This window comes from Dendrobates tinctorius, unplaced genomic scaffold, assembly GCF_039654945.1.
Source record: "Dendrobates tinctorius isolate UK_male_01 unplaced genomic scaffold, ASM3965494v1 ptg000045l, whole genome shotgun sequence".
In the NCBI taxonomy this organism is placed as follows: Eukaryota; Metazoa; Chordata; class Amphibia; order Anura; family Dendrobatidae; genus Dendrobates; species Dendrobates tinctorius.
This window is the reverse complement of record NW_027361713.1, coordinates 7,816,245-7,843,441: the sequence shown is the minus strand read 5'-3', so window position 1 is coordinate 7,843,441 and position 27,197 is coordinate 7,816,245. Positions and strand designations below refer to the sequence as shown.

Below are 27,197 nucleotides of genomic sequence, written 5' to 3'. Positions count from 1 at the left end.
CACTGAGTGCATTGGGGAACATCCGCTTTGCAGCGCTATAACATACTGGAAGACTCAATTTCCTTAATAGTTCTCCTGGGTTTATTGCTCCATATCCCCAGCAGCACAAACACAGAGTAGTCAGCCATTAGGTCCGGCAACATTAAAAAATAATGTCCATAAACAGGGCTTTGCTCCCTCAGACCCTGTTCACACACAGGCCAGGGCAATGTCCGTTAAACACTCAGTTCCATAGGACAATCTCTTACTGACCGGGGTCAGTGCCACACACGGTTGTCCGACTGTCCACTCTGGAGGTATCTCAGAGACCTCGTTCTGCTGGTTCAGGAAAGCCAGCATTGCTTTCCCAGGCTGTGCGATATCCAGCAAGCATGGTTGGCCAGGAGCCACACACACAGGAGGCCTTCTACCTCCCAGGTCACAAGCAACTCTGTAGTGTCCCAACTGGACACATGGAAGTCTGTGCACAAACCAGACTCCCAACACTCTCTTATGTGCTAAACACACCTTCATTATGTAGGCTGTATCCTCACCCCCAGGTGAGGTATGGATCACATGGCTGGTCACCTGGTCATGACCTCACAGCAGGTCCTGAAAATACTTTCAGGTCCTGAAGGAAAACAGGGGTTGTTATGAATGGGTAACCAAGGAGGATAGCAGGCCCAGGCTAAGCCACAGAAAACCAGAGAGGTTGGTAACTAAGCGGATGCAGACCCCTGATCCTGTCCACACAACGAGCAGTAGCCGTGGAGGGTACCTACAATGATCCTAGATGCCTCGGCACAGCCGGAGAACTAACTAAGCCTAAAGCAAGAAAGACACATCTAAACTACCCCGGAGCAGACCCCAAAGGTATAGATAGCCCCCAAACATATATTGTCGATGAGACAAGGTGAAAACACAGACGCAGGCAGAAAAATAGACTGAGCAAACGATGGGGCCCACACTGCCTAGACAGGACAGGAAAGGAAAGACACTGTCTGCAATCACGCAAAAAAACCTGTAAAAAGTCCAGCACGTCTGATGCACGAAAACACTGAAGTCGCACGACTTCGCCCCCACTATATCAGCACTCTGGTATATTCTGAAAGCAAAGCAAAAAGAGACCAATATAAAAGGGGACAAAACAAACTGGCACATGCAGTAACATATGTGCGGTGATTCAGCACAGCCCCAGCCGGAGCTAACTGACCCGCATAAAGCAGAGATAAAGAAAAACAGATCAAATGCAAACAGAATAGCAAATGAACCACTTAGCTGAACATGCATGGAAAGAGCAGGAGACATCAGACTTCAGGAGGCACAGGAAGAAAATCACCAGCAGGGATAGAGGGAGTCAGCTGTCTTAAATCCCAATCAGAAACCCCAGATCGCCAATCGTCTTCCTCATTATCAGGTGGCAAGCCTCTGTCAATCAGATCAGCTCCACTACCTCCAGTAAGCACCAGAGGGAGCTCAGAAAGAGAACTCTCAATCTGACCAGCTCCACTATCTTCAGTAATCACCAGAGAGAAGCCAGAGAGAGAATTCACAACAAGGGGTACAGCCAGCACCCTCACCCAAAGGTGAGGTCATATGGGTAGCCTGACCCTCCATCTCTCATAGCTACCCGCAACCCGGATCCAGGTGCACTAACTGTTATATTAGTGCTCACGTGCACTAATAATTAAACACTCCGGGTTGCATCTCAGGGAGCATCCATCCCTGTGACATATATCGGCCATTCACAACCCTGCCAGTCATTCTTTCTGCATCACCACAGAGGGAACGCCTGTATGCATGACCTGGGGAGCCCACATAGCGCCCCCTAGCTGTCACAGGGGTCACTGCATTACAGCCAACACACTTACCACCCAGATACATTTCTAAAGTACATGGCTCTATTCCCCATCATCAGTACACATATGATATGCCTCCTGCTTTATAACTTGCCCTTCAAAATAGATGTCACCTCCCCTGTAGAGCATTCACATTATACCATGAAGTTTTACTGCGACTTGCAAATATCCCATACACTAACAGATGGATGTTGAACACCATGCTTTGATGCTTTGTGTATCCAATTTATTTGGACATCTTGTAACATATTAGTGTTTGTTTCTTTATTTTCTCCCACACGAGTATTATTTATTATGTAAACTATACCTGCAATATGGACTACTTTTTTCCGAAGCCTTTTACTCATTAGGCATTGAACATAGATAAACAGAATACTCACTTTGTTTTTTATCACATTTATTATCTTTCCTGTTCATGATCATAACAATTGTTATTTTCCCAGCTGTTGGAATTGTTTTCTTTAACTGTCTATATGTATCATTATCTGTGTAGCCTATGCAAATGATGTACATGTTTTTTTCTCTTCTGTGCAGTCTTTAATAAAGCACCATGGTTCAATAAAAAAATCTGGTCTAATAATCGACTTGTGAATCATCTCATATTAAGTAGACCCTAGTGGCAAGTGACTGACTCTGAAGTCAGCTAAATAAAGGGTGCTGTTCAGGCTTTTTTTCCACCCTTTAATACAGTATAAGGGGTCCATCATTGTGCCAGAGCCTGAGCCGTGCCAGGCCCTGATAAAGCATAGGTATGGGCACATATGCTCTCACAGAGTGTAGAGATTCAGTGTTTAAAACCTAAGATTATAATTCTTCTTCTTCTCACACACTTAATGTTAAAAGATGTAACCAACCTTACATCTGTAGGTAAATAATTATGATAATTATATTGTTTTTAATCAAGTTAGATCTAATCTGTTTGATGCATTTTTTCTTTCCGGAAGACTGAGGCCAGTCAAAGAGATGTCTCAATCCCCAGAATATATGAGCATTGAGTACTGTGAAGAGGAAGTCTGGCTAGTCTGGTTAGACAAAAACAATGATACCCTTGAGAAGAGCATCCGACAGTTATCACAGGAAGCTAGGGCTGGTAATGGCCATGATGAGAATATCTTGACTTATTATCGGTAAGCTTGTACAATAGAAAGCACTTCTAGTGCACTTATTTTCTGACTCCTTGTACCCCAATGGTAATTTTCATTTTAGCTACACAGCACAGCTCACACTCACGACATTTATTTTGTTTCTAGTGATATTTGATTTTTTTTTACATATATTCCACAGTTACCAGTTGAAACTTTTTGCACGAATGTGCTTAGACCGTCAGTACCTGGCTATTCATGAAATCTCCAAGCAGTTGAGTGTTGATCTGATCTTCCTGTGTATGGCTGATGAGATGCTTCCTTTTGAGATCAGGGCTTCTTTCTGCCACCTGATGCTACATGTCCATGTAGACAGAGACCCTCAAGAATTGGTGACACCAGTAAAGTATGCCCGTCTATGGACTGAAATCCCTACAAGCATCACCATTAAGGAGTAAGCATTTCTAACTTTTCCGTCAATTAAATTTTGAAGGTTTTCCCGGTAATATATTTATTTTTAAATAGTTGCAGACATAGATAATGACAAGCACACCAACACTCACTCATTCCAGGTCCAGCGCTACCTCTCGGCCACTCCTCTGACCTATGCCGACAGGTTGCACCAGTGACCTCAGCGGCGTACATGAGCACTGGAACCAATATCTGGGCTTAGAGACTCTGCTGGTGCAGACACTAGTCCAGTGATTGGCCATGGCAAGTCTAGTGATGAATTGTGCTTCTAATGTGTTGCTCAGTTCTTATGTTTTCTAGCTGACAGGCGTACAGTATTACATAGCATACCACCTTCTGTTTCTTTTATTTTGCTTCACATAGTTATGACTCCAACCTGAATGATTCACGAGATGACAAGAAAAACAAGTTCACAAATACGATGGAATTTGTGGAAGATTATCTGAACACTGTTGTCAGTGAAGCAACACCATTTGCCAATGAGGAAAAGAACAAGCTAACATTTGAGGTCAGTCTATGATCAGATACTAAACAATAAGACCGATTCTGCCATATAGCAGGCCTATACTTTGCATGATATGGTCATGTAATACTTCCAGGAACTTTAGAAGATCATTGGTAGCCCTGGTTACCATTGTATGTGCATGCTTTAGTAATATACGGCCAATAACCAATAATTATTTTATACTGAGGTTCTTTTTTATGTTATTGCTGATGTGGAGGATGTGGGGATAATAATGGAGCATATATAGCAATACTGTCTACAGTTTAGACAGCTCAAACAGTAGACTCTGTTTAATGCAGCAGCTTTAGCAAAGTGGCTCATGCTGCTTTGGTTCATTTTTGGCACATAATGTTGTGCATTAGGTCATGCCCCCATTCCACTAAACCACATCCCTTTAAATGAAGCCACGGCAAGGCAAGGCGCATAAAGTTTCTCGAACACACAATAAATATGGTGCAAGTTATGAAAAACTTCATTTTGTTGCAAAATGTGCCAGAATGCTCATATATTGCTATAACTGTTTAACCGGTCACACTTCCCCCTGTAAAAATGCACGAGATCAGAGGAATGCAAGGTTTAATAAAAGTGTCCGAGTCACAGTAAAAAACAGATAAAATACAGATTTACTGCATCTATGATCCACATAATCTGGTACTGTCACAATTCCAGTGTGCGTGTACATTGTTTCATGCATTGATCTGGTTATCATTCCTACTGGCACCAGTAGTTCCACAAGTGATGGCCGCCAATAATACTCTTATGAGTTACCTTTAAAAAACAACTGGACACAGAGCAGTTGGACATTTTGCTTTATGGTGGGTTAAAAACCAGTGTGCCACGTGCTTGATATACAGTTTAAGTGTGTTTAACTCCTTTGTTCTTGTGAGTATAATGGAGTATTGGAAGCTTATCATCGGTGCTGCTCCATGACCAGTTGTTCTTAAAGGGAAACTCGTGACAGTATTGTTGGCCTGATTGCGTGTAGAACTACTGGTCTCAGTGGAATGAATGGTAGAGTTGGAAGGGACCTCCTAGGCCATCTGTTCCAACCCCCTGCTCAAAGCAGGATTCGCTAAATCATCCCAGTCAGATGTCTGTCCAGCCTGTGTTTGAAGACTTCTATTGAAGGAGAACTCACCACTTCTCGTGGCAGCCTGTTCCACTCATTGATCTCTCTAACTGTCAAAAAGTTTTTTCTAATATTTAATCTGTGTCTCCTCCCATTCAGTTTCATCCCATTGCTTCTAGTCTTTCCTTGTGCAAATGAGAATAAAGATGATCCTTCTACAATGTCACAGCCCTTGAGATATTTGTAGACAGCTATTAAGTCTCCTCTCAGTCTTCTCTTCTGCAAGCTAAACATTCCCAAATCCTGCAACCTTTCCCCATAAGACAGGGTTTGCAGACCAGTCACCATTCTGGTCACTTTTTTTTGAATTTGCAGTTTGTTGTTGTCTTTTTTAAAATGTGGTGCCCAAAACTGGACACAGTATTCCAGATGAGGTCTGACCAAAGAGGAGTAGAGGGCAATAATCAGGGGCGTACATAGAAATCATGGGGCCCCATAGCAAAAGTCTGAATGGGCCCCCCCCCCAAAAAAAAAAAAAGAAAAAGAAAAAAAAAATCAACAGGTGCTCTTAACTCCAGGCATGCATATTATAGTTCAAACATCCAGCCACAGCAGCACAGAGGATGTCAGGAGAGCCAGCCACAGCAGCATACAGGATATCAGGAGAGCCAGCCACAGTAGCACAGAGGATGTCAGGAGAGCCAGCCACAGCAGCACAGAGGATGTCAGGAGAGCTAGCTACAGCAGAACAAAAGATGTCAGGAGAGTCAGCCACAAAAGCACAGAGGATGTCAGGAGAAACAACCACAGCAGCACAGAAGATGTCAGAAGAGCCAGCCACAGCAGCATAGAAAATGTCAGAAGAGCCAGCCACAGCAGCACAAAGGATGTCAGGAGAACCAGCCACAGCAGCACAGAGGATGTCAGGAGAACCAGCCACAGCAGCATACAGGATATCAGGAGAGCTATCCACAGCAGCACACAGGACGTCAGGAGAGCCAGCCACCGCAGCACAGATGACGTCAAGAGAGGCCCAGCAAAAGAATCACAGAGGATATCAGGAGAGCTAGCCACAGCAGAACAAAGGGTGTCAGGAGTGCCAGCCACAGCAGAATGGAGGCTGTCAGGAAAGCCAGAGATAAAAGCACAGAGGATGTCAGGAGAGACAGCCACAGCAGCACAGAGGATGTCAGGATAGACAGCCACAGCAGCACAGAGGATCTCAGGAGAGATAACCACAGCAGCACAGAGGATGTCAGGAGAGCCAACCACAGCAGCATACAGGATATCAGGAGAGCTAGCCACAGCAGCACAGAGGATGTCAGGAGAGCTAGCCACAGCAGCACAGAGGATGTCAGGAGAACTATCCACAACAGTACAGAGGATGTCAGGAGAGCCAGCCACAGCAGAACAAAGGATGTTGGGAGAGCCAGCCGCAGCAGCACAGAAGATGTCAGGAGAGCTAGCCACAGCAGAACAAAGGATGTCAGGAGAGCCAGCCACAGCAGAACGGAGGCTGTCAGGAAAGCCAGAGATAAAAGCACAGAGGATGTCAGGAGAGACAGCCACAGCAGCACAGAGGATCTCAGGAGAGACAACCACAGCAGCACAGAGGATGTCAGGAGAGCCAGCCACAGCAGCATACAGGATATCAGCAACACAGGATGTCAGGAGAGCTATCCACAACAGCACAGAGGATGTCAGGAGAGCCAGCCACAGCAGTACAGATGACGTCAGGAGAGCCAGCCGCAGCAGCACAGAGGATGTCAGGAGAGCTAGCCACAGCAGAACAAAGATGTCAGGAGAGCCAGCCACAGCAGAACGGAGGCTGTCAGGAAAGCCAGAGATAAAAGCACAGAGGATGTCAGGAGAGATAGCCACAGCAGCACAGAGGATCTCAGGAGAGACAACCACAGCAGCACAGAGGATGTCAGAAGAGCCAGCCACAGAAGCACAAAGGATGTCAGGAGAACCAGCCACAGCAGCACAGAGGATGTCAGGAGAGTCAGCCACAGCGGCATACAGGATATCAGGAGAGCTATCCACAGCAGCACAGAGGATGTCAGGAGAACCAGCCACAGCAGCACAGAGGATGTCAGGAGAGTCAGCCACAGCGGCATACAGGATATCAGGAGAGCCATCCACAGCAGCACAGAGGATGTCAGGAGAGCCTACCAAAGCATCACAGAGGATGTCAGGAGAGCCTGCCACAGCAGCACAAAGGATTTCAGGAGAGGCCCGGCCACAGAAGCAGAGAATGTCTTGAGAGCCTGCCACAGCAGAACAGAGGATGTCAGGAAAGCCAGCCACAAAAGCACAGAGAATGTCAGGAGAGCTAGCCACAGCAAAACAAAGGATATTAGGAGAGCCGGACACAAAAGCACAGAGGATGTCAGGAGAGCCAGCCACAGCAGCACAAGGGATGCCAGTAGAGGAAGCCACTGCAGCACAGAGTATATCAGGAGAGGTAGCCACAGCAGCACAGATGACGTCAGGAGAGGCCCAGCCACAGAAGCACAGAGGAATCCACACACACACACACACCTGCAGTGCATGCAGGGCCCCCTCTATAGTGCGTGCAGCCGGGCCCCCCTCCCTAAGGTGCAAAGTGCCAGTCTGCCAGCACAGTGAGGGGACACATTTAACAAAGAAATATCCTTCCCCAGCCGGGCTCACCATCTTGTGTGTGTGTCCACCCTCTCCCTGAGTGAGAGAGGCTCATGAATGTTTTCTGCTTCCTGCTTCCTGCAATGCACATGGTGTGCTGCTCTCTGGCTGCCAGGAGGCGTGGCGTTCTTATGCAAATCCAGCCATAGACTTCAGCCAACTGCTGACCAGCAAACAAGGAGAGGGGAGCTTCAAGGGGGTATACGGCGGCCGGCGCTTACATTTAATTAAAGGAGATAGTACTGTGTCAGCACAGCTGCCAAACCGCAGCGACCGTCGCAGGCCCCCTCACCCTTCCGGGCCCCTCACCTGTCCGGGCCCCATAGCAGCTGTGTGGTCTGCTACTATTGATGGTACGCCACTGGCAACAATGTGTCAGGAACACCGCACTGCACTTGCTCACTGAGCCAGTGCGTGTGTACTGAGTAAGACAACCTGTGCTCAGAGATACCTGTGGAGCGGGCAGCAGCAGAGAAAATGCATGCTTCAGACCCACAGGACCTGAAGCATGTGACTGCTGGGGGCGTGGCATAAACTCCCGAGAGTTAGGAGCTGCTGGAAAACTCCTAGAATGGTAACTACGGAGCAAAGTTACTAATAGGCATAGACAGGGAAATAAACCAGATCAGGCCGGGGTCAAAACACGAGATAGCACGACAATTACCGAAGGGCAAGACAGAACGGATAGTCAAGACGTAGCCAAGAAGTCAGAAACCAGAGAAGCAGATATACAGTACAGAATCAACAGGCAAACTCACAACGGGGGACAGAACCGGATGAGCAGGGACCCACGAGCAATCCTCTGGTCCATATCCCTTCCAGTGGACCAGGTACTGCAAAGAGCGGCGCACCCGCCGAGAGCCCACAATATGTGCAACCTCATACTCCAAGTGACCCTCCACCAACACTGGAGGGACAACAGACACAGAGTCCTCCTTGACAGACCCCACGGGTTTCAACAGAGATTTATGGAACACATTGGATATCTTTAAGGAGGCGGGGAGACGCAACCTATATGCCACCGGGTTGACTATCTCCACAATCTCATACGGACCAATGAACTTTGGTTCCAATTTATCTGACGGTACCTTCAAGTTGATGTTATGTGTGGAAAGCCAAACCTTCTACCCCACCTGAAACATGTGTCCCGGGGCCCTCTTTTTGTCAGCAAAATATTTGTACCTCCCCTGGGCCCGAGAGATATTACGCTGGACTTCAGCCCAGAGGTTTTTTAACCGCTGGACAGACCCCTCTGCCCCTGGACAACTGGAATCCACCTGTTAACTCCCCAAAATGAGGATTAAACCCATAATTGATTAGGAATGGGGACATGTTGGTGGACTGACTCACCCGGTTGTTAAAAGCGAATTCCGCCAAAGGTAACGCATCACACCAATCCTCCTGTCTGGCGGAGGTCAGACACCTGAGAATTTGTTCCAAGGATTGATTGGTGCGTTCCGTCTGACCACTACTCTCCGGGTGATATGCCGACGAGAAGGAGAGTGAGATGCCCAATTTCATACAGAATGCCCTCCAAAATTTGGTCACAAACTGCACACCTCTGTCAGACACCACATTCAGGGGTACCCCATGCAATCGGACCACATGCTGCACGAATAACCTTGACAATGTTTCTGCTGAAGGTAGTGCTGCCAAGGGAATAAAATGGGCCTGTTTTGAAAACCTATCCACCACCACCCAGATCATGGTATTGCCCCTGAAAGGTGGAAGATCGGTAATAAAATCCATGGAGAGATGAGTCCATGGCCTATCAGGAACCGGTAAAGGTATGAGGTCCCCAGCCGGCCGGTTATGCGAGATTTTGGAACGGGCACAAACTCCACAAGCAGCAACGAACTTCTTGACATCGGACCCCAGTGAAGGCCACCAAAAAAAATCCTGGCTACTGCCTCTCTAGTGGCCGTGATACTGGGATGAGCACTCAGCCTAGACTCATGAAACCCCTGCAGAAGTCTAGGCCGCAATAAATCCGGAACAAACAATTTATCCCCTGGCCTGGTCGTCGGAGCTAGGAACTGAGCCCTCAAAATTTCTTGTTCCAACTCTGATGAGACCCCCGCCACTACCACCCCTGGGGGAAGAATGGAGGACGGCGGCTCGGGGGGAGACACCGGGTCAAAACTTCTGGACAGGGCATCCGCTTTAACATTTTTGGACCCTGGTCGAAAAGTAATGGAGAATTGAAAGCGTGAAAAAAAAAGTGACCAACGGGCTTGCCTAGGAGTAAGCCTCTTAGCAGATTCAAGGTATGCCAAATTTTTGTGATCCGTGATAACAGTGATAGGGTGAGCCTCCCCTTCCAAAAAGTGCCTCCATTCTTTGAATGCCAGCTTGACCGCAAGAAGTTCTCTATTGCCTACATCATAATTTCTCTCGGCGGATAAGAACTTCTTGGAGAAGAAGGCACAGGGTTTGAGATTAGTAAGGGTCGCTGGACCTTGGGACAACACTGCCCCCACCCCTACTTCAGAAGCATCCACCTCCACAATAAATGGTTTGGACAGGTCTGGCTAGACCAACACCAGGGCGGAGATGAAACCTTTCTTAAGAGCTGACAAGGACTCCTTAGCGAGTTCCGACCAATTTTTTACATCAGCCCCCTTCTGGGTAAGATCTGTGAGTGGTTTAACCACTTGAGAGAAACCTTTAATGAATCTCCGGTAATAATTTGCAAATCCCAAGAAGCGCTGGAGCCCCTTGAGATCATGAGGCTGAACCCAGTCTGTGATCGCCAGCACCTTCTTAGGGTCCATACGAAACCCCTCACAAGATACAATCAGCCCCAAAAAAGATAGTTCCTGTACGAAAAACAAACATTTTTCCAATTTAGCAAACATGTGGGAGAACTGTCTGTAGATGTTGTAAGTGAGACTTACTGCCCGGGGAATACACCAAAATGTCATCCAAATGAATGACAACAAAACGGCCTATCAGGTCAAAAAACGCAACATTGATAAAGTTCTGGAAAATAGCGGGGGCATTAGTTAACCCAAAGGGCATAACCAGGTTTTCAAAGAGTCCCTCAGATGTGAGGAACGCAGTTTTCCACTCGTCCCCTTCCCGAACCCTTATCAGGTTGTAGGCCCCCCAGAGATCTAATTTGGAGAACCATTGGGCCCCAGATAACTGGTTACATAGGTCTGGGATGAGGGGAAGTGGATAAGTGTTCCTAACCGTTATCTTGTTAAGTTCCCAAAAGTCGAGGCACGGCCGCAAACCACCATCTTTCTTCACAAAGAAGAATCCTGCTGCCACGGGTGACACAAAAGGCCTGATATGCCCTTTGCGGAGACTCTCAGCTATGTACTCCTTCATGGCTTGGCCCTCAGGCCAGGACAATTTGAACAATCGAGCCTTAGGTAACTTGGCTCCGGGTACTAAATCAATGGCACAATCGTAGGGTCTATGTGGTGGCAGCGCCTCAGCCTCACTTTTGGAAAATACGTCTTCGAAATCCTTCAGGTACTCCGGAATACCTTCCAGACCGACACAGATACAGTTTTAACAGAGTTAACAAAAGGCCCCAGGTTACAACACTTATCTTTACATCCCCATTGAGTGATCTCCCCCGTCACCCAATCAATGGTAGGATTATGGCGTTGTAGCCAAGACATCCCCAGTACCAGTCCTGCAGGCAAGTTATCTAACACAAGACAAGTTAATTTTTCCACATGAGTGGAACCCACTTTCAGAGAAAAAAGTTCAGACCTGAAACAGATACCGTCCCGGGTAAGAGAGGACGAGTTAACTGCCACAAGTTTAACAGGATCCTGAAGCCTGATTGACCCTATCTTATTAACAGTCATAATCCGGGCATCAATCAGGTTAACAGCAGAGCCACAATCAACAAAGGCGGTAGTCTGAACAGGACCATCACCAAGTTCCAATTCCACCCGAAGCACAATTTTTGCAAGTGAGGAAAAAGGTACCTGAAGGTCTGAGTAGCTTCCTCGACTACTACCCAGACCTAGTCGTTTCCCGTCACCTTGGAGGACGACGGACAGGAGGTGCATTCCTTCTTCCAATATCCAGATTCCCCACAATAGAAGCACAACTGCTTCTCCCAGCGGCATCTTCTTTCCTTCTCATCACAGGTGACAGCCCTCAGCTCCATAGCCACCGGAGGAGACGGGTCTCAACTCCACTGGAGAATAATGATGTTTCAAGTTGCATAACACCTCTTGCACGCAGTCTGCGATCCATGCGAACTGCTTGGGTCATGGCATCCTCCAGGGAGTCAGGTGGAGGATGGAGTGCCAGGGCATCCTTCAGACGTTCACACAGGCCTCTACGGAACAGCCCCCGAAGGGCGGCATCACTCCAAGAAACCTCAGCTGCCCAACGCCTAAATTCAGAACAGAACCACTCGGCCGAGTGCTTCCCCTGACAGACAGTCATCACCTTGTCCTCAGCCAAACGCACTCTATCTGGCTTATCGTAAATAAGCCCTAAGGCCTCAAAAAACGCATCCACAGTCATTCTCTCTGGGGCAGAAGAGGAAAGAGAAAATGCCCAGGCTTGTGGGGACCCCCTAAGGAGGGACATAACTACCCCCACCCTCTGTTTCTCATCCCCAGAGGAGCGGGTTCTCAAGGAGAAAAAGAGCTTTCAGCCCTCTTTAAACGCTCTAAATTCATTTTTGTCACTGGGATCATGACACAATGACTTCACATGATGTAGACTGTATGCTTTTGTTCATTCATCCTAGAATTGCATTTGCCTTTTTTGCTGCTGCATCACACTGTTGACTCATATTCAGTCTGCGATATATTAGTATACACAAGTCTTTTTCACATGTGCTGTTGCTCATTTCATTTGACACTGTCAGTGAGAAGGAGGATTCTGGATTATGTGAATTCTGCTCTAAAAATCGTAGCTGCAGTAAATTTGTATTTTAATATGCACCAGAATTCTGCCACATGTTGTATGCTTATTCTCTGCATTATGTGTATGTAAATTAGAATATCTGCAGCTCATTTAGTAATTTTATTCTTGTAGGTTGTCAGCCTTGCACGTCATTTGATATATTTTGGATTCTATAGCTTCAGTGAACTTCTGAGATTAACACGAACTTTACTAGGAATCATAGACTGTGTTCAAAGTGGAAATTCAGTAGTGCCCCATCCCGTGTACAGTGAAGATTCAGCAGGTATGCCACAACGGAGCACTAAGATGTTTCCCTTTTTTACATATTGGATTTGTAATAATACAGTAAAGTATAGCACACTATGATATAGTATAACAATATAACAATCCACAGTGAACATCTGCCTCCTATCAAAATATTCTTATTATTGACACCTAAAATTTCTTCTTCCATGAAATATCTACTGTACTAAAGGCAGGTTCAAAGATCCAAAATGATGTCTAGCAATACATAACTCAAGATACTAAGCTTCATTTAAGGACTTAGAATATGTATTTCAGTGTTTGACATTAGGAATGTATCTTTAGTTGCTGCTCAATAAAAACACTTAGACACTATTTACATATGTAGCATAAATGAAACCACTGGCCTCAACCTGCCATGGTTCCTTGGAACCATTAGATCCCTTGAAATCTGATCACAGGTTCCCTAAACACAGCAATGAGAAATATCGCGAGAAAAAGCACTCTTGTTATGTTTTTATTCACTAAATGTGTTTATATATGCATGTAATGTAGTGTGAGTGTATTAATATACACACCTACCACTGCTTTCTCTGTTGTCCAGTGCCATTATTCTCTACTTGTACATGACGTCACTGCAATTGTGATTAGGTGGCTCACTCTTTGCTCTATTCGTGAGCTAGAAATCTCTTTTACATTGTAAACCTGTGAATCTTTGTTCTGACACTAAATAGGCTTACAATGTAAAAGTAATTTCTGGGTCACGTAGAGCACATCATGACTCTGAGACTCTGCAGATGGGAGATGTCAGAACAGAATAAGAACGGTGCATGATCCCTGAGGGAACGGTGGTAGTTGAGTATATTAATACACACTACACTACATGCATACAGTCATGGCCACTTCAGAACTCTCCAGCACTTTGCTTCCTTCCATTTCTGGGTGCCCTCTTGAAGTATGTATGGGTGCAAACCCAGCTTTCTGACACTGGGAACTACACTGCATCCCAAAATCCTTTAGTAATCTTCACATTTCATGATGCCTTGCACATAGTCAAGGCACCCTGTGCCAGAGGCAACAAGTCAACCTCAAAACATCTTTGAACCTCCACCATATTTGACTGTAGGTACTGTTTTCTTTATAGGCCTCATTCCATTTTTGATAAACAATAGCATTGTCATGATACCAGTGCTGGGTGACCGGCATTGCTGGGGTTAATGTTCTGACCTCAGTGCAGACTCTCACCTGCACACCTGGGACCTATTATGGTGGCCTCTTATTGGTTCTGGGGAGGCTTCTTATAGCCTCAGGAAGCTCCCATCCCCCGTCAGTTATACTTTCGCCCTTGGCATTGTGTTTTGACCCATGAGTGTGTTAGTGCTGTGTTCTGGTTGCTTGATTCTCTGTGTACGACTCGGTCTGTTCTCTGGATTTTGCTTTGAATTCTGCCTGGCACCTTCTACGTCTGTTTGGTTTTGAACTTTGCTTGGCCCTGACTATCCGTTCTGTCTCATCCCTGGTACTTTACTGATATCTTGTGTATGACCTTTGGCTTTGTCTTACCTCCCGTCTGTTTATCCCTCCTGTACCTCGCTTGCCTGTACTGTGCATGACCCCCGCTTTGCCCGACTTTGAGTTTTCTACCTTCTTTGAAAGCAGGACTCTAATCCCCATCCCCTTGCAGTCACATGACCGTTCACATGACCGTAGGTCCTGTGCCGGCTTGCTAAACTTCTACATTCAGGTCCGGTGCATCTTTATTTTCCAGCTGTTCTCGTCCCCAGGGGTCCCTACAGTGCGGGTGAGTCCCTGCTTAGCGGAGGCTGTACGCCGGCGCTGTCAGGACCCTGACAAGCATGATGTGCTTTAGTTAAACGTTCTATCTTGATCTCATCTGTCCACAAGACGCTTTTCCAGAAGGATTCTTGCTTATGTTCATTTTGGCAAACTGCAGTTTAGCTTTGTTTTGTCCTCTTGGGTATCCTGCCATAGCTTTTCATTTCATTCAAATGTCGAGAGAGACTTTGCGCTAACACTGATGCACCCTGAGCCTGATCGACAGGTTGAATTTCTTGATTAGGGCTGCTTGTCCTATCCTGCGTTGCCAACTTTCATCAATTTTTCTTTGCCATCAACATCAGGGGAGATTAGCGACAGTGCCAATTTTGGATCTCAAGTCCTCAGACAGTACTCTTCTCCTCTTTATGTTTTCCATGCTTAGTGTGGAACACACAGACACACAAATCAAATATTGAATCAACTTACTCCCTTTTTTCTGATTTCGGTTGTGATATTCAGATTGCCCACACCAGTTACTTTCCACAGGTGAGTTTGAACGAGCATCACATACTGTTAGCAGCTTTCGGAACGCACCAAATAATAAAGATGGTATAAGGTGCATTCGCAGCCCGGAGTCCACCATGCATAGATGGTAAACTGCTGCTCGGTAATGGCGGAAAACTATGTGAACACCGACGGGATATCCGCTGACCTGGTGTGCACAGGAGCAAACTCTGTTACCTCACAGAGCCGCTGAAACAACTGCCGGAGCCTGTTTATACTCACAAAGCTCGGCTGGGCGAGCACTAGCTAACGGTCACAGAACTCTACCCCAGAGACACAGGGCTAGAGTCCCTCTAGACCACTAGCGCTCTGCGCCGCAGCTGCGGTGCCAGCAAGAGAACAGACTAATATTAATTGCACCGAGTGCGCACTGCACCGCACCGGCGGATGTCACTAACCACCCAGAGCAGGGAGGAAAGCGCTTAACTAGCGCATGGAGCCACTGTAAAGAACGCTGCTGCTTGTGCGGTGCAGAGGTGCCTTGTGCTGGATAGCACTATATGACGCTAACGCTCGTATGGAGAGTGGGATCCTCTGTGGCACATAGACTATGCCACTACTGGCACTGACTCTGACTCCGTAACCCCTATACCATACACAACCAAAGGAAGGAGATCATAATGAGTCAGTCACCAGTCTCATGCGACTCTTTTATAGCGGCGTCCTTCTGGGACCTTCCCAGTGGACCAATTGGAGCAGGAATGGGACCTGTGCATGTGACCTCCGACCTCCAACGAGAGGTCGTCCCACAGGCACTTAATCTTAACGGATACTTAATCTTAACGGTGATAGCGCTAAGACCCCTGTAATCGATGCAGGGACGTAGTTCTCCATTCTTCTTTTGGACAAAGAAGAATCCCGCCTCTGCTGGTGACACTGACTTCCTAATGAATCCTCTTGCCTGATTCTCCCTGATATACTGAGACATGGCCTCTGTCTCCCGGAGAGAAAGGGGATAGACTTGACCCCGGGGAGGCTCAGCACTAGGCAATAGGTCAATAGGACAGTCATACGGGCGATGAGGAGGAAGCGTCTCTGCAGCTTTCTTGGAGAACACGTTTGCAAACTGGTGATAGTGTTTGGGGAGAGAGGAAAGATCTGCGGGAACCCTCACAGGACTTACTCCATCCGAGAATTCTCCCGAGGACCACTCTATATGGGGAGAGTGGAAACGCAATCAGGGGACCCCTAGGAGGACCTGATTGATACCCTCGGGCATAATAAGGAGAGATAACATCTCCCAATGGGAAGGAGACAGCGAGAGCCTCAGTGGAGCAGTCTGGTGAGTAATTTGTGAGGGTAATGTCACACTGTTCACCTCTCTGATAGTGACTGGCTGAGGTAGCAAAACCAAGGGGATTGCATGCCATTGGGTGAAGGCTGACAACATAAAATTACTCTCTGCCCCGGCGTCCATACAAACCTCCACTGCCAGAGTGGAAGAACCGAACTCAAGCGTCCCCTTAAAGGACAGCTTGGAGGAAAACATTGCAGTATCCAGTAAGCCTCCTCCCACAGACACTAGACGTGAGCGTTTCCCTGCCGCTTGTGGCACTTGTTGGCAAGGTGACCAGACTGCTGGCCATGGTAACAGACCACGGGTGCTCGACGGACGAGATTTGGACCCTGTGTGAGACACCTCCATGGCCTCTTGGGACTCAGCCAACTGATTGGAAGGTTCCAGAGGTCTATGAAAAGCGGGTGCCAACCTAAACCTCTTGCCAGACTGGGACCACTCCAACCCTCGTTCCGTAAAACGAAGGTCTATAAGGGTGGAGATGGTAATGAGCTCCTCCAGTGTGGCGGGAACCTCCCTGGTGGCTAGGGTGTCCTTTACATGGTCAGCTAGCCCCCTCCAGAACACTGGAACGAGGACCTTGTCTGGCCACTCCAGTTAAGAGGCCAGTGTCCGGAACTGGATGACATAATGACAGACCAAGGACGAGTCAGTCACCAGTCTCATGCATCCATCTTCACACACACAACTACCCATAAGAGTCTATACTAGCGCATGGCCGAGCAGCCATGCGACTCTTTTATAGTGGCGTCCTTCCAGGACCTTCCCAGTGGACCAATCGGAGCAGGAACGGGACCTGCGCATGTGACATCCGACCTCCAATGAGAGGTCGTCCCATGGGCATGCTCAGTAGGCAAAAGACAGGACTTAGTCCCAGGAGTGTCTGATTGCTGTTGACTCAAGCATGGTGTTATAGCAGAGCCTGAAGGAGCAACCAGACGCCTAGCATTAGCCTGGGCAAGATGCCGGGACCGACGTCTCTACTGAGCAGGAATCTCTGTGGCTGCAGAGGAATGGGAGACCGCAGAGGACATGGCTTGAGATTCCCGTTGTGCAGTGGAGGAAACTTGATGCCTAACACATGCTTGAAACAAAGTTGTTTACTCGCATTTTTGGAAAGGTGCCAACAATTTTGTCCAGCTTATTTTTGGGGGTTTTGTGTAAAATTATGGCCAACTTACCTTTTTTTAACAAAAAATTTTTTTTGTTACAATACACACAAAGGAAATAAACGTGTAATTTCAATAATTTTCTGGGAGAAATACTTCATTTTCTGGAACAGTTTCAAAGGTACCAATACTTTAGGCCATGGCTGTACATACATACATTTAATAAGTAAAGAAAACTTAATAGGAGTGCTTCTCTATTAGGGAATGCAAACTTATTTCAATCTTGAATCTATTTTGTAATTATAGCGAAACTAGTACTAAAGGACTAAACCCTTTGAACAATATGTGTAAGTATATTTAGAAGGTTGAATTCTTGTACATCTAAGCAGTCTGTTTTAGAAAACTGTGTTGCTCTTTTACTTTGCCAGAAAAAAATGTGAGGCGATCTATACAAGGAATGGGGCAAATGATGTCCACAATGGTGCTGACTCGAAAGCCATCTGTATTCAGTTCATCTTCACTCATGAATTCTGTAGTGGGTCAGGAGGCTTCCAAGAGGAAGACTGTTGAAACTGAGAACATAACTGTGATGGAAACCAAACTCAAGATCCTGGAGATACTTCAGGTTGTATACTATTGGTTGCAGGTTTCACTAGTAGAATTCATTGCATGCTATTTTAAGTTTAATTGATTAAGCTTTTTATATTCTGATGACCTATAGGACAAAATTAGAGATGCAAAACAAGCTTCAAATGTTTGTAAAGATGTCGATACACTTACACTGACTGTCACAACACATTCCACATACACATGCACACTTATGTCTCATTTCTAGTGATGAGCGAGTATACTTGTTCTGTACAGCCATATAATTGCTGTCTAGAAGGTCTAGTCATTTTTTATGTCTTCGATTATTACAGACATTGTATTTTTGTGTGTATTAATCCTTCATATATTTCACACTGTAAGGTAACAGCACCACCTGCTGACCGTTTAATGCATAGATTCTAGTTTAATTTGCAATGTATTGTGGGATTGTTCCTGTTACATTATAGTCTTGTTTATGACACTGTGAGGGGAACATCAGCCTTTATTCCTCCACGTGTCTTAGGAGAAACTACACCATTCGTGTTCTTCATGCTTCTTAAACAGCCTGCTCTAAGCATAGTTGGTAAGCACTATCTAGGTGTTATAATCCCGTGTTTATAATGTTGTATTAAATAGGTAATCATCAGCTATGTATTACCTCATGGTACCTATGTATTACCTCATGGTACCTATGTATTACCTCATGGAACCTATGTATTACCTCATGTTACTGTGTATTGCAGACTATCTGTATTTTTATGCTGTATGCAGTTATTTATTCTGAAATGCTCCTGTTATTGCATCCTATAGTTTCACCCTTTCCTGTCACATCTGCAATCAATAAAAGAAGGTTACAATTTTACAGCCTCTTTTTCTTAAAGAAGACAGGGGGTTTAGCTACATGTTTCATTGCACACCCTGCTAACGTGTATGAGGACAGTATAGTGAAACAACTGCTGAGAACAAGCTCAGAAGATCTGACGTTAAAGAGCCCGCCATTATCCAAGCATACGGTTATTGCATACGGATATTGCAGCAACTTCCTAATGGTCGGACCGAATAATCGGACCATATGGAGCCCGCCATTATCCACGCAGAGCCGGCAAAGGGATATCACAGCGGTCGCCTAACTGTTGAATCATGTCTCAAGGACGAGCATCCTCTTTCAAGACGAGATCACGAGTTGGTTCCTCCAAGACATCATCCGTCAGCAATGCCGCCGCTATTGCCCGCGCAAAAGCTGAAGCGGCAAAAGCAAGAAGCACCTTTGCTGAGCAAGAGATAGAATTGAAACTACAACAAGCATGCCTGGATGCAGAGAAAGCACACCAACAAGCATGCCTGGATGCAGAGAAAGCGCTCCTTGAAGCAACATTACAGAAACTTGCTATTGAAAAAGAAACAGCAGCTGCCATAGCAGAAGCCTTAGAAGCTGCCGTATATTCTGACGACGAACGCAGCAGTGTTCTAGGCCTACAGCAAGTTACTCATGATCCATTGCAGCGTACTGCAGAGTACGTCCATCAGCATTCCTAATCAAATGACGATCCAGACCCACAGGCGAAGACAGAGCATTTTGTCAACAAGTCAAGCCAACAGATAATTCGGACCCCCAGAAAGCCAACAATCAGTCTCCCTACCAAAAGCAAGGAAATACACATTGGGATGATACTGACTACAATAATCTTTCTCCAGAACAGAAGATCCGGAATCTGTCCCGGCTTAAAGAGAATCCCTTCGCTTCAGGAAGGTACTACAGCAGTTGGACCAAACCAGAGACATCTAACAGGTATGATCGCCACAGCACACATGTACTCTGACAACACTCCATCAGCTGGCATCAGTGCCAATCGACGTGAGTTGGTCACTAAGGGACTTGTAAAGTTCTGTGATCGCGCTGAAAACTACAGGGCTTGGCGAGCCTCCTTCAAAAATACCATAAGAGACATAGGTCTATCATGTAGTGAAGAAGTGGATCTCTTGGTAAAATGGCTAGGAAGTGAGTCTGCCGAACACGCAAAGAGAATCAGAGACATTAATGCAAATTATCCAGATGTCGCCTCAAAAGAATTTGGAATAGACTTGATGACTGCTATGGCTCAGTAGAGGTTATAGAAAGTGCCTTGTTTAAAAGAATAGAGGACTTTCCTAGAATAGCGAACAAGGATTATTCAAAGCTCAGAGAATTAACTGACTTGTTAATGGATTTGTGTGTAGCAAAAGCAGAAGGAGATCTTGTGGGGTTGACATATCTCGACACTGCTAGAGGTGTGAACCCCATAGTTCAAAAACTCCCATATAACCTGCAAGACAAATGGGTTACATATGGTTCTAGTTATAAACAGACTTACAATGTACCATTTTCCTCCATTCAATGTGTTTGTAGATTTTGTCTCAGAACAAGCAAAAATTAGAAATGATCCTAGCTTTGATTTCATGCTGTCATGTGCCAATAACTCTGTTAGTAAACCTCGGAGAACAACTATAGAGGTCCACAAAACTAACATTTCTTCCACAGGTTCAGTTCGCAAAAAGTCCAGCTTCGGTCAAGAAAAAGACAAATCCAAAGACCCAAGCAGGCAGTTTCCCTTACACAAGAAGCCACATTCTTTACTTAAGTGCAGAGCTTTCAGAGAAAAGTCATTGGAAGAAAGGAAGGCCTTCCTTAAGGAGAACCGCATCTGCTACAAATGCTGCTCTTCAACATCCCACTTCGCCAGGGACTGTGAGGTTAATGCAAGGTGTACCGAATGTGACAGCACCAAACATAACTCAGTTCTACACCCTGGACTACCATCGGGTGCTTTGCCCCAAGAGCATAGCAGGGAGCTGAATGACTCAAATACTGACACTCCAGCCATTACTTCTAAGTGTGCAGAAGTTTGTGGAAATCTCATAGGAGGCAAGTCCTGCTCTAAAATTTCCCTAGTGAGAGTCTGCCCGGCAGACGAAAGGGACAAAGCCATCAAAGTGTACGCAATTTTAGATGATCAGAGTAACAGGTCATTAGCCAAGTCTGCTTTCTTTGATAGCTTAAACGTCAGAGGACCCAGTGCCCCCTACTCTTTGAAAACTTGTGCCGGTATAGTAGAAGACAGCTGGTAGAAGAGCAACAGGCTACGTAGTCGAGTCTATAGATGGCCAAATGCGACTGCCCTTATCAACCCCATTGGAATGTAACCAGATTCCTGACAACAGGTCAGAGATACCTACGCCTGAAGTGGCATCGTATCATCCTCATCTGAAGCATTTAGAACGCATGATTCCTAACCTTGACCTAGAGGCTCAAATAGTCTTGCTCCTTGGGAGAGATATTCTACGAGTCCACAAGGTTAGGCAGCATTTCAATGGCTCTCACAACGCTCCATATGCCCAGAGACTCGACCTTGGGGGGGGGTCATTGTAGGAGAGGACTGTTTAGGAGAAGCACACAAACCGACAGTGTTTAACAACATGCTTACCAGTACGCTTGATCTCTCTCCTTCAACCATGTAAAAATCACTACTTCATAAAGGAGTTTCCACACAGCACTTCAGCACCAAGTATCTTAGCAAGTCGTGCCTATGATGATTGCATTCAGAATTGCGACCAAGATCACCTTGGGTGTACGGTCTTCCGCAAGACCAAAGAAGATAATAGTACAGCAATGTCATTTGAAGATAGACTGTTCCTAGAGATGATGGAGCAAGGAATGGTGCAGGACATAACGAAGAGCTGGATTGCCTCTCTACCCTTCAAGCCTCAAAGACAACGCTTGCCTAACAACTGAGAACAAGTTTACAAACACTTTGTCTCCCTCATGCACAGCTTCTGTAGTAGACCAAAGATGAAAGACCATTTCTTAACCTTCATGGAGAAGATATATAAGAACGGTCATGCAGAGTTAGCTCCTACACTTCAAGATTTTGAGGACCACTGGCACCATGGTAAACACGTCCACACAGCTCTACAGCTAGAGCAGTCGAAGAATATAATTATCCGAGCTGTACAACGGGAAAACTATGCCAGAGAAATCGACTGTTTAACCAATCAACGACCAATACCAAAAGATAGTGTTCTGAGGAAACTCGGAGCAGCAAGAGAACTGCAACTCTCTTCCAACTTGGATATGTATGACGTAGAAAAATACCTAAGTGTACAAGGGTGTACTTGGACATTCAACCCACCACATTCTTCACATATGGGAGGTGTATGGGAGAGAATGATAGGTGTCGCAAGGAGAATCCTTGATTCAATCTTCTTACAGGAAGGATCTGCAAGACTGATACACGAAAGCTTGACAACATTCATGGCCGAAGTGTCAGCCATCATAAACGCCAGACCGTTGACTCCAATTTCCAGTGATCCTGATGACCCAACTCTTCTCACCCCAGCCCTGCTGCTTATGCAGAAGACCGACCCTAATTGCTCTCCACCTGGAGAATTTAATGTTAAAGACCGATACAGGAGTCGATGGAGACAAATACAGAGTCTCTCCAATGCCTTTTGGGACAAGTGGAAAAAACAGTACCTGCCTACTCTGCAACAGAGGAGAAAGTGGCAAACAAGCAAGCCTAACCTCCAGCCTGGTGATATAGTACTAATGAAAGACTGTCAGTCTCGGAGAAATGAATGGCCATTAGGTCTCATTACCCAGACGTTCCCAAGTAAGGATGGAATCGTACATAAGGTGGAAGTAAAAATAGGAAAACAAGGCGAGACCAAATTGTTCCTCAGGCCAGTAGGGGAACTTGTTCTGCTGTTCTCGTCCAATAAACACAATAGTGACGTCGGTTGACGTCAAGCGGGGAGTGTTCTGCCCAGCCATATAATTGCTGTCTAGAAGGTCTAGTCATTTTTTATGTCTTTGATTATTACAGACATTTGTATTTTTGTGTGTATTAATCCTTCATATATTTCATACTGTAAGGTAACAGCACCACCTGCTGGCCGTTTAATGCATAGATTCTAGTTTAATTTGAAATGTATTGTGGGATTGTTCCTGTTACATCATAGTCTTATTTATGACACTGTGAGGGGAACAGCAGCCTTTATTCCTCTACATGTCTTAGGAGAAACTACACCATTCGTGTTCTTCATCCTTCTTAAACAGCCTGCTCTAAGCATAGTTGGTAAGCACTATCTAGGTGTTATAATCCTGTGTTTATAACGTTTGTTGTATTAAATAGGTAATCACCAGCTATGTATTACCTCATGGTATCTATGTATTACCTCATGGAACCTATGTATTACCTCATGGTACCTATGTATTACCTCATGTTACTGTGTATTGCAGACTATCTGTATTTTTATGCTCTGTGCAGTTATATATTTTGAAATGCTCCTGTTATTGCATCCTATAGTTTCACCCTATCTTGTCACATCTGCAATCAATAAAAGGTTACAATTTTACAGCCTCTTTTTCTTAAAGAAGACAGGGGGTTTAGCTACATGTCTCATTGCATACTCTGCTAACGTGTATGAGGACAGTATAATACTCGTTGCTCGGGTTTTTCCGAGCATGCTCGGGTGTCCTCCGAGTAATTTGGCGTACTTGGAGATTTAATTTTCTTCGTCTTATCTGCATGATTTGCGACTTGTAGACAGCCTGAGTACATGTGGGAATTCCCTAACAAACTGGCATTCCACACATGTATTCAGCCTGTCTACAAGTCGCAAATCATGCAGATGAGAAAACGAAGACTAAATCTCCCGAGCACGCCAAAATACTCGGAGGACAACTGAGCATGCTCGGAAAAACCCGAGCAACGAGTATACTCGCTCATCACTACTCGTTTCATTATAGCTGGCATTTAGTTCTCCATTTTTAATGATGGTCGTGCAGAAAGAAAATGGGCTAATTTCATTAAAAAGCACACAACACTAATGAATTCAGCACATCTTACCACTGGCATGTGCCTTGCCAGAAATGTTACTTCAGTCAGTAACTAAAGTAACTTTTCTGGACTTTTCAAAGTCATTTGAAATGGTTCTAGAGGAAAATATGTGTAACTGCGTTAACAACTGGCTCAGTGATAGAAAAGAGAGGGTAGTTATTAATGAAAAACACATGGCTTGTGACTCAGTTAACAGTGTGATACCATAGTGGTCCGTACTGGGCACTCTTCTTTTTAATGTATTTATTAACGATCTTGTAGAGAGCAAACAGAGTGGAATTATTTTCACGATGCTAAATTTTTTTAAGGTAATCAACGCAAAGGAAGACAATTACATTTTTCAGAAGGATTTATGTAAGCTGGAGGCTTGGGCTGAGAAATTGTAATTGAAGTTTTATGTAGATAAGTGTAAAGTCATGCACTCAAAGGAAATATAATGTACAGTTATGTACTAAATGGTGAAACTGTCACTAAAAAAGACTTGGGCAACTGGGGGAACTCGAGGAGAGTTCCAGCTTCACTGACAAAATTCTTTATTGGTACATGTTTGGGGCTGAGCAGACCTGTGGAAGTTTGGGTTCTGGTACTACTTTGCTTATGAAATTTTCACATTGCAGATGCTAGAAAGATGTTATATAGCATACTCGCCATATAGGTCCATATTTACCTTATGTATAAATGTATATTTATACAGCATTGCACACAGATTATATACTTGTTTAAAATATTGATACTTCCATAGCCTGCACTTTGAGGCATTTTTCCCCTTGATGTTTTATTCTTGTTTTTTTAATATATAATTAATAAATATAAATTTTATTCAGTGCCTTATTTGTGTGTTATGTTTTTAGGTTTATGTTATGCTATAGGTTGGACTCGATAGACTTATGTCTTCGTTCAACTTTAAAAACTATGAAATTATGAAACTACGTTGCTAATTTTAATGAATTTGTCAGACTAGCCCCAGCTTCACCAATTTTGGCAGAGCAGTCCTACTTTTTGTACAACTTTGTGTTGCGCCAAAATGAAGGTGTTTATGCCAGTTTTCTGGCGTAAACACCGTGATAAGTTGGAGCCTTGGTGTCCGGAATGAGTTAAAAACTGCGAGTCGTTTAATTCATGTAAGAACAAAATCATAAGGCATGGTTTCTAATCTAAACATCGGGTATCCAGGAGCTGCGGCTCCTGGATACCTGATGTTTAGATTAGAAACCAGCGTCCAGCGTCGCTAGTCCTGATCGCTGGGGCTATCTTGTGACAGCTCACCAGCGATCAGCCTAACGATGTCCCAGCGATCCCATCATGTTGGATCATTGGTGGGATCGCTGGGACATTGTTATGTGTAACGGGGGCTTTAGGGTGGATCGTCGATCGCCCGGTCAGTCATCTGTTTTGGACATTGATATCAGTGAACTGGTCCTTTTCTTTATGATTATCAGCCTGAGCTCCCAAAATGGGGTGCTTGAACGTCTTTGCTTTTATATGTTCACGCTTTTAAAGACATTAATCTAGGCTCAGCATGGTTCTTTGTGGTTTAATGATTTGTTTGTTTTTTTGCAGTTCATCCTGAATGTACGACTGGATTATAGGATATCTTTTCTACTCTCTGTCTTCAAGAAGGAGTTTGTTGAAGTTTTCCCAATGCAAGATACTGCAGCAGATGGGACAGCACCCACCTTTGATAATACAAGTAAAACACATACAAATTCATGGATACAATCACAGAAAATAGAAAATGCCTAGCACCACCGGTACTATAGAGTCATTACCATCAGCTGGACAAAAATACCGCAGGCATACAACCTTTTTTTCCTTGAGGTGCACAACGGAGCAAGAGGCATAATCCAAAAGAAATGAAGAGAGGTGGCACTCACTGGAATGAAGTCCAAACTTTATTGGTCCAAAAAATGTTTAAAACATCTCAGGCAGGTGGGGGCTAAAGAGTGCAAAGATGGCGGCCGTTTCACACTTTATAGTGCTTCTACGGGTTCTACGAAACTATCGTTGTCTTCGCACTCTTTAGCCCCTTACCTGCCTGAGATGTTTTAGGCTGTGTACCCATGTAAGTGTTTTTTTCGCGTTTTTACCGGCAAAAACACTTAAAAGACGCTTACAAGAAGCATCCCATTCATTTTAATGAATTCCTCACTTTTTGTGCATATTGATGCGTTTTTTTCCGAAAAAAATGCATCGCGGTAAAAAACGCAGCATGCTCATTAATTTCGCTGAAAAATCAGCATTTCTAACTATATTCTATGAGCAGGAGGATGCTCCTGTAAAAAACGCATAAAAAAACGCGCGGTTTTCCTGGGAAGAAGTCAGTTTTTTTCTGCATACGTGGGTACATAGCCTTAAACATTTTTTGGACCAATAAAGTTTGGAAATTAATGGATACAATTGTCAACAATAGTTAAAACAAATAGATGCTGCTTTTTTTTGTAGTAGTAACTCCTAAAATACTAGGATACCACATAGATGCATTGCTCACCCATTCAGTTAATATGTGCTGAATTGGTAGTGTTAACTGCCATCACCCATTAGATTAAAATTGTGCTAACCTACGAGATCCGCCGAGAACTATCATAGATCAATGACAGGACTGCCACACATTTATGTTTAGTGTATACATCAGGAAAAGGCCTGAAATGTACATTAAATGGAGGATGTGATAGTTGCCTAACAGTGGAATCCATCACCCATAGACTATAATGACATCATATATTTTTCAATATGTTTTCACACAAATGCCATTATAGTCTATAGTTAATAGATTACACGATTAGACATCCATTACACACATGCTGTAATGCATCCGTTTAAGCATGTATGTCCTAAAAGCTATTTGAAAGCTTATTGACATATATCTCTAATGGATTCCAGTGACAAATATTCAAAAAGCGTAATATGAATGGGGCCTAACCGGGACAAAGAGACATGCATTATGCAAACCGTTCCATGTAGTTGGTAATAGTTATCAGCCTTTCTCCCCACACACAACATCCTTATTAATATCATTATATTTTTGTAGATTATGCTTACAATGTCATGTCTTTGATGCTTCCTTTGTATACTTTTATTGGATAGAAGGATCAAGCAAGGGGTACTCATTAACTGGATCGGGGCTTTATGCCAGAAACATGTCCCCATGCCACTATTAAAATAAATAATAACGCACTCTTAGTTATGATTGCATGCATGGTTAGAGAGGAGTGGGTTTGCTTA

At 44.8% G+C, this 27,197-nt stretch overlaps 1 protein-coding gene across 1 annotated transcript in view; it reads left to right on the top strand.

Annotated features, from left to right (window-relative positions):
- ITPR3 (inositol 1,4,5-trisphosphate receptor type 3) overlaps nt 1-27,197 on the top strand; it is a 580,258-nt gene that overhangs the window by 230,236 nt on the left and 322,825 nt on the right. The window contains exons 18-23 of the mRNA XM_073575604.1: nt 2,783-2,965; nt 3,123-3,374; nt 3,755-3,899; nt 12,652-12,802; nt 17,940-18,136; nt 25,536-25,665. Coding sequence (XP_073431705.1) covers nt 2,783-2,965; nt 3,123-3,374; nt 3,755-3,899; nt 12,652-12,802; nt 17,940-18,136; nt 25,536-25,665 — 1,058 coding nt within the window. The remainder of the gene's footprint in view (nt 1-2,782; nt 2,966-3,122; nt 3,375-3,754; nt 3,900-12,651; nt 12,803-17,939; nt 18,137-25,535; nt 25,666-27,197) is intronic.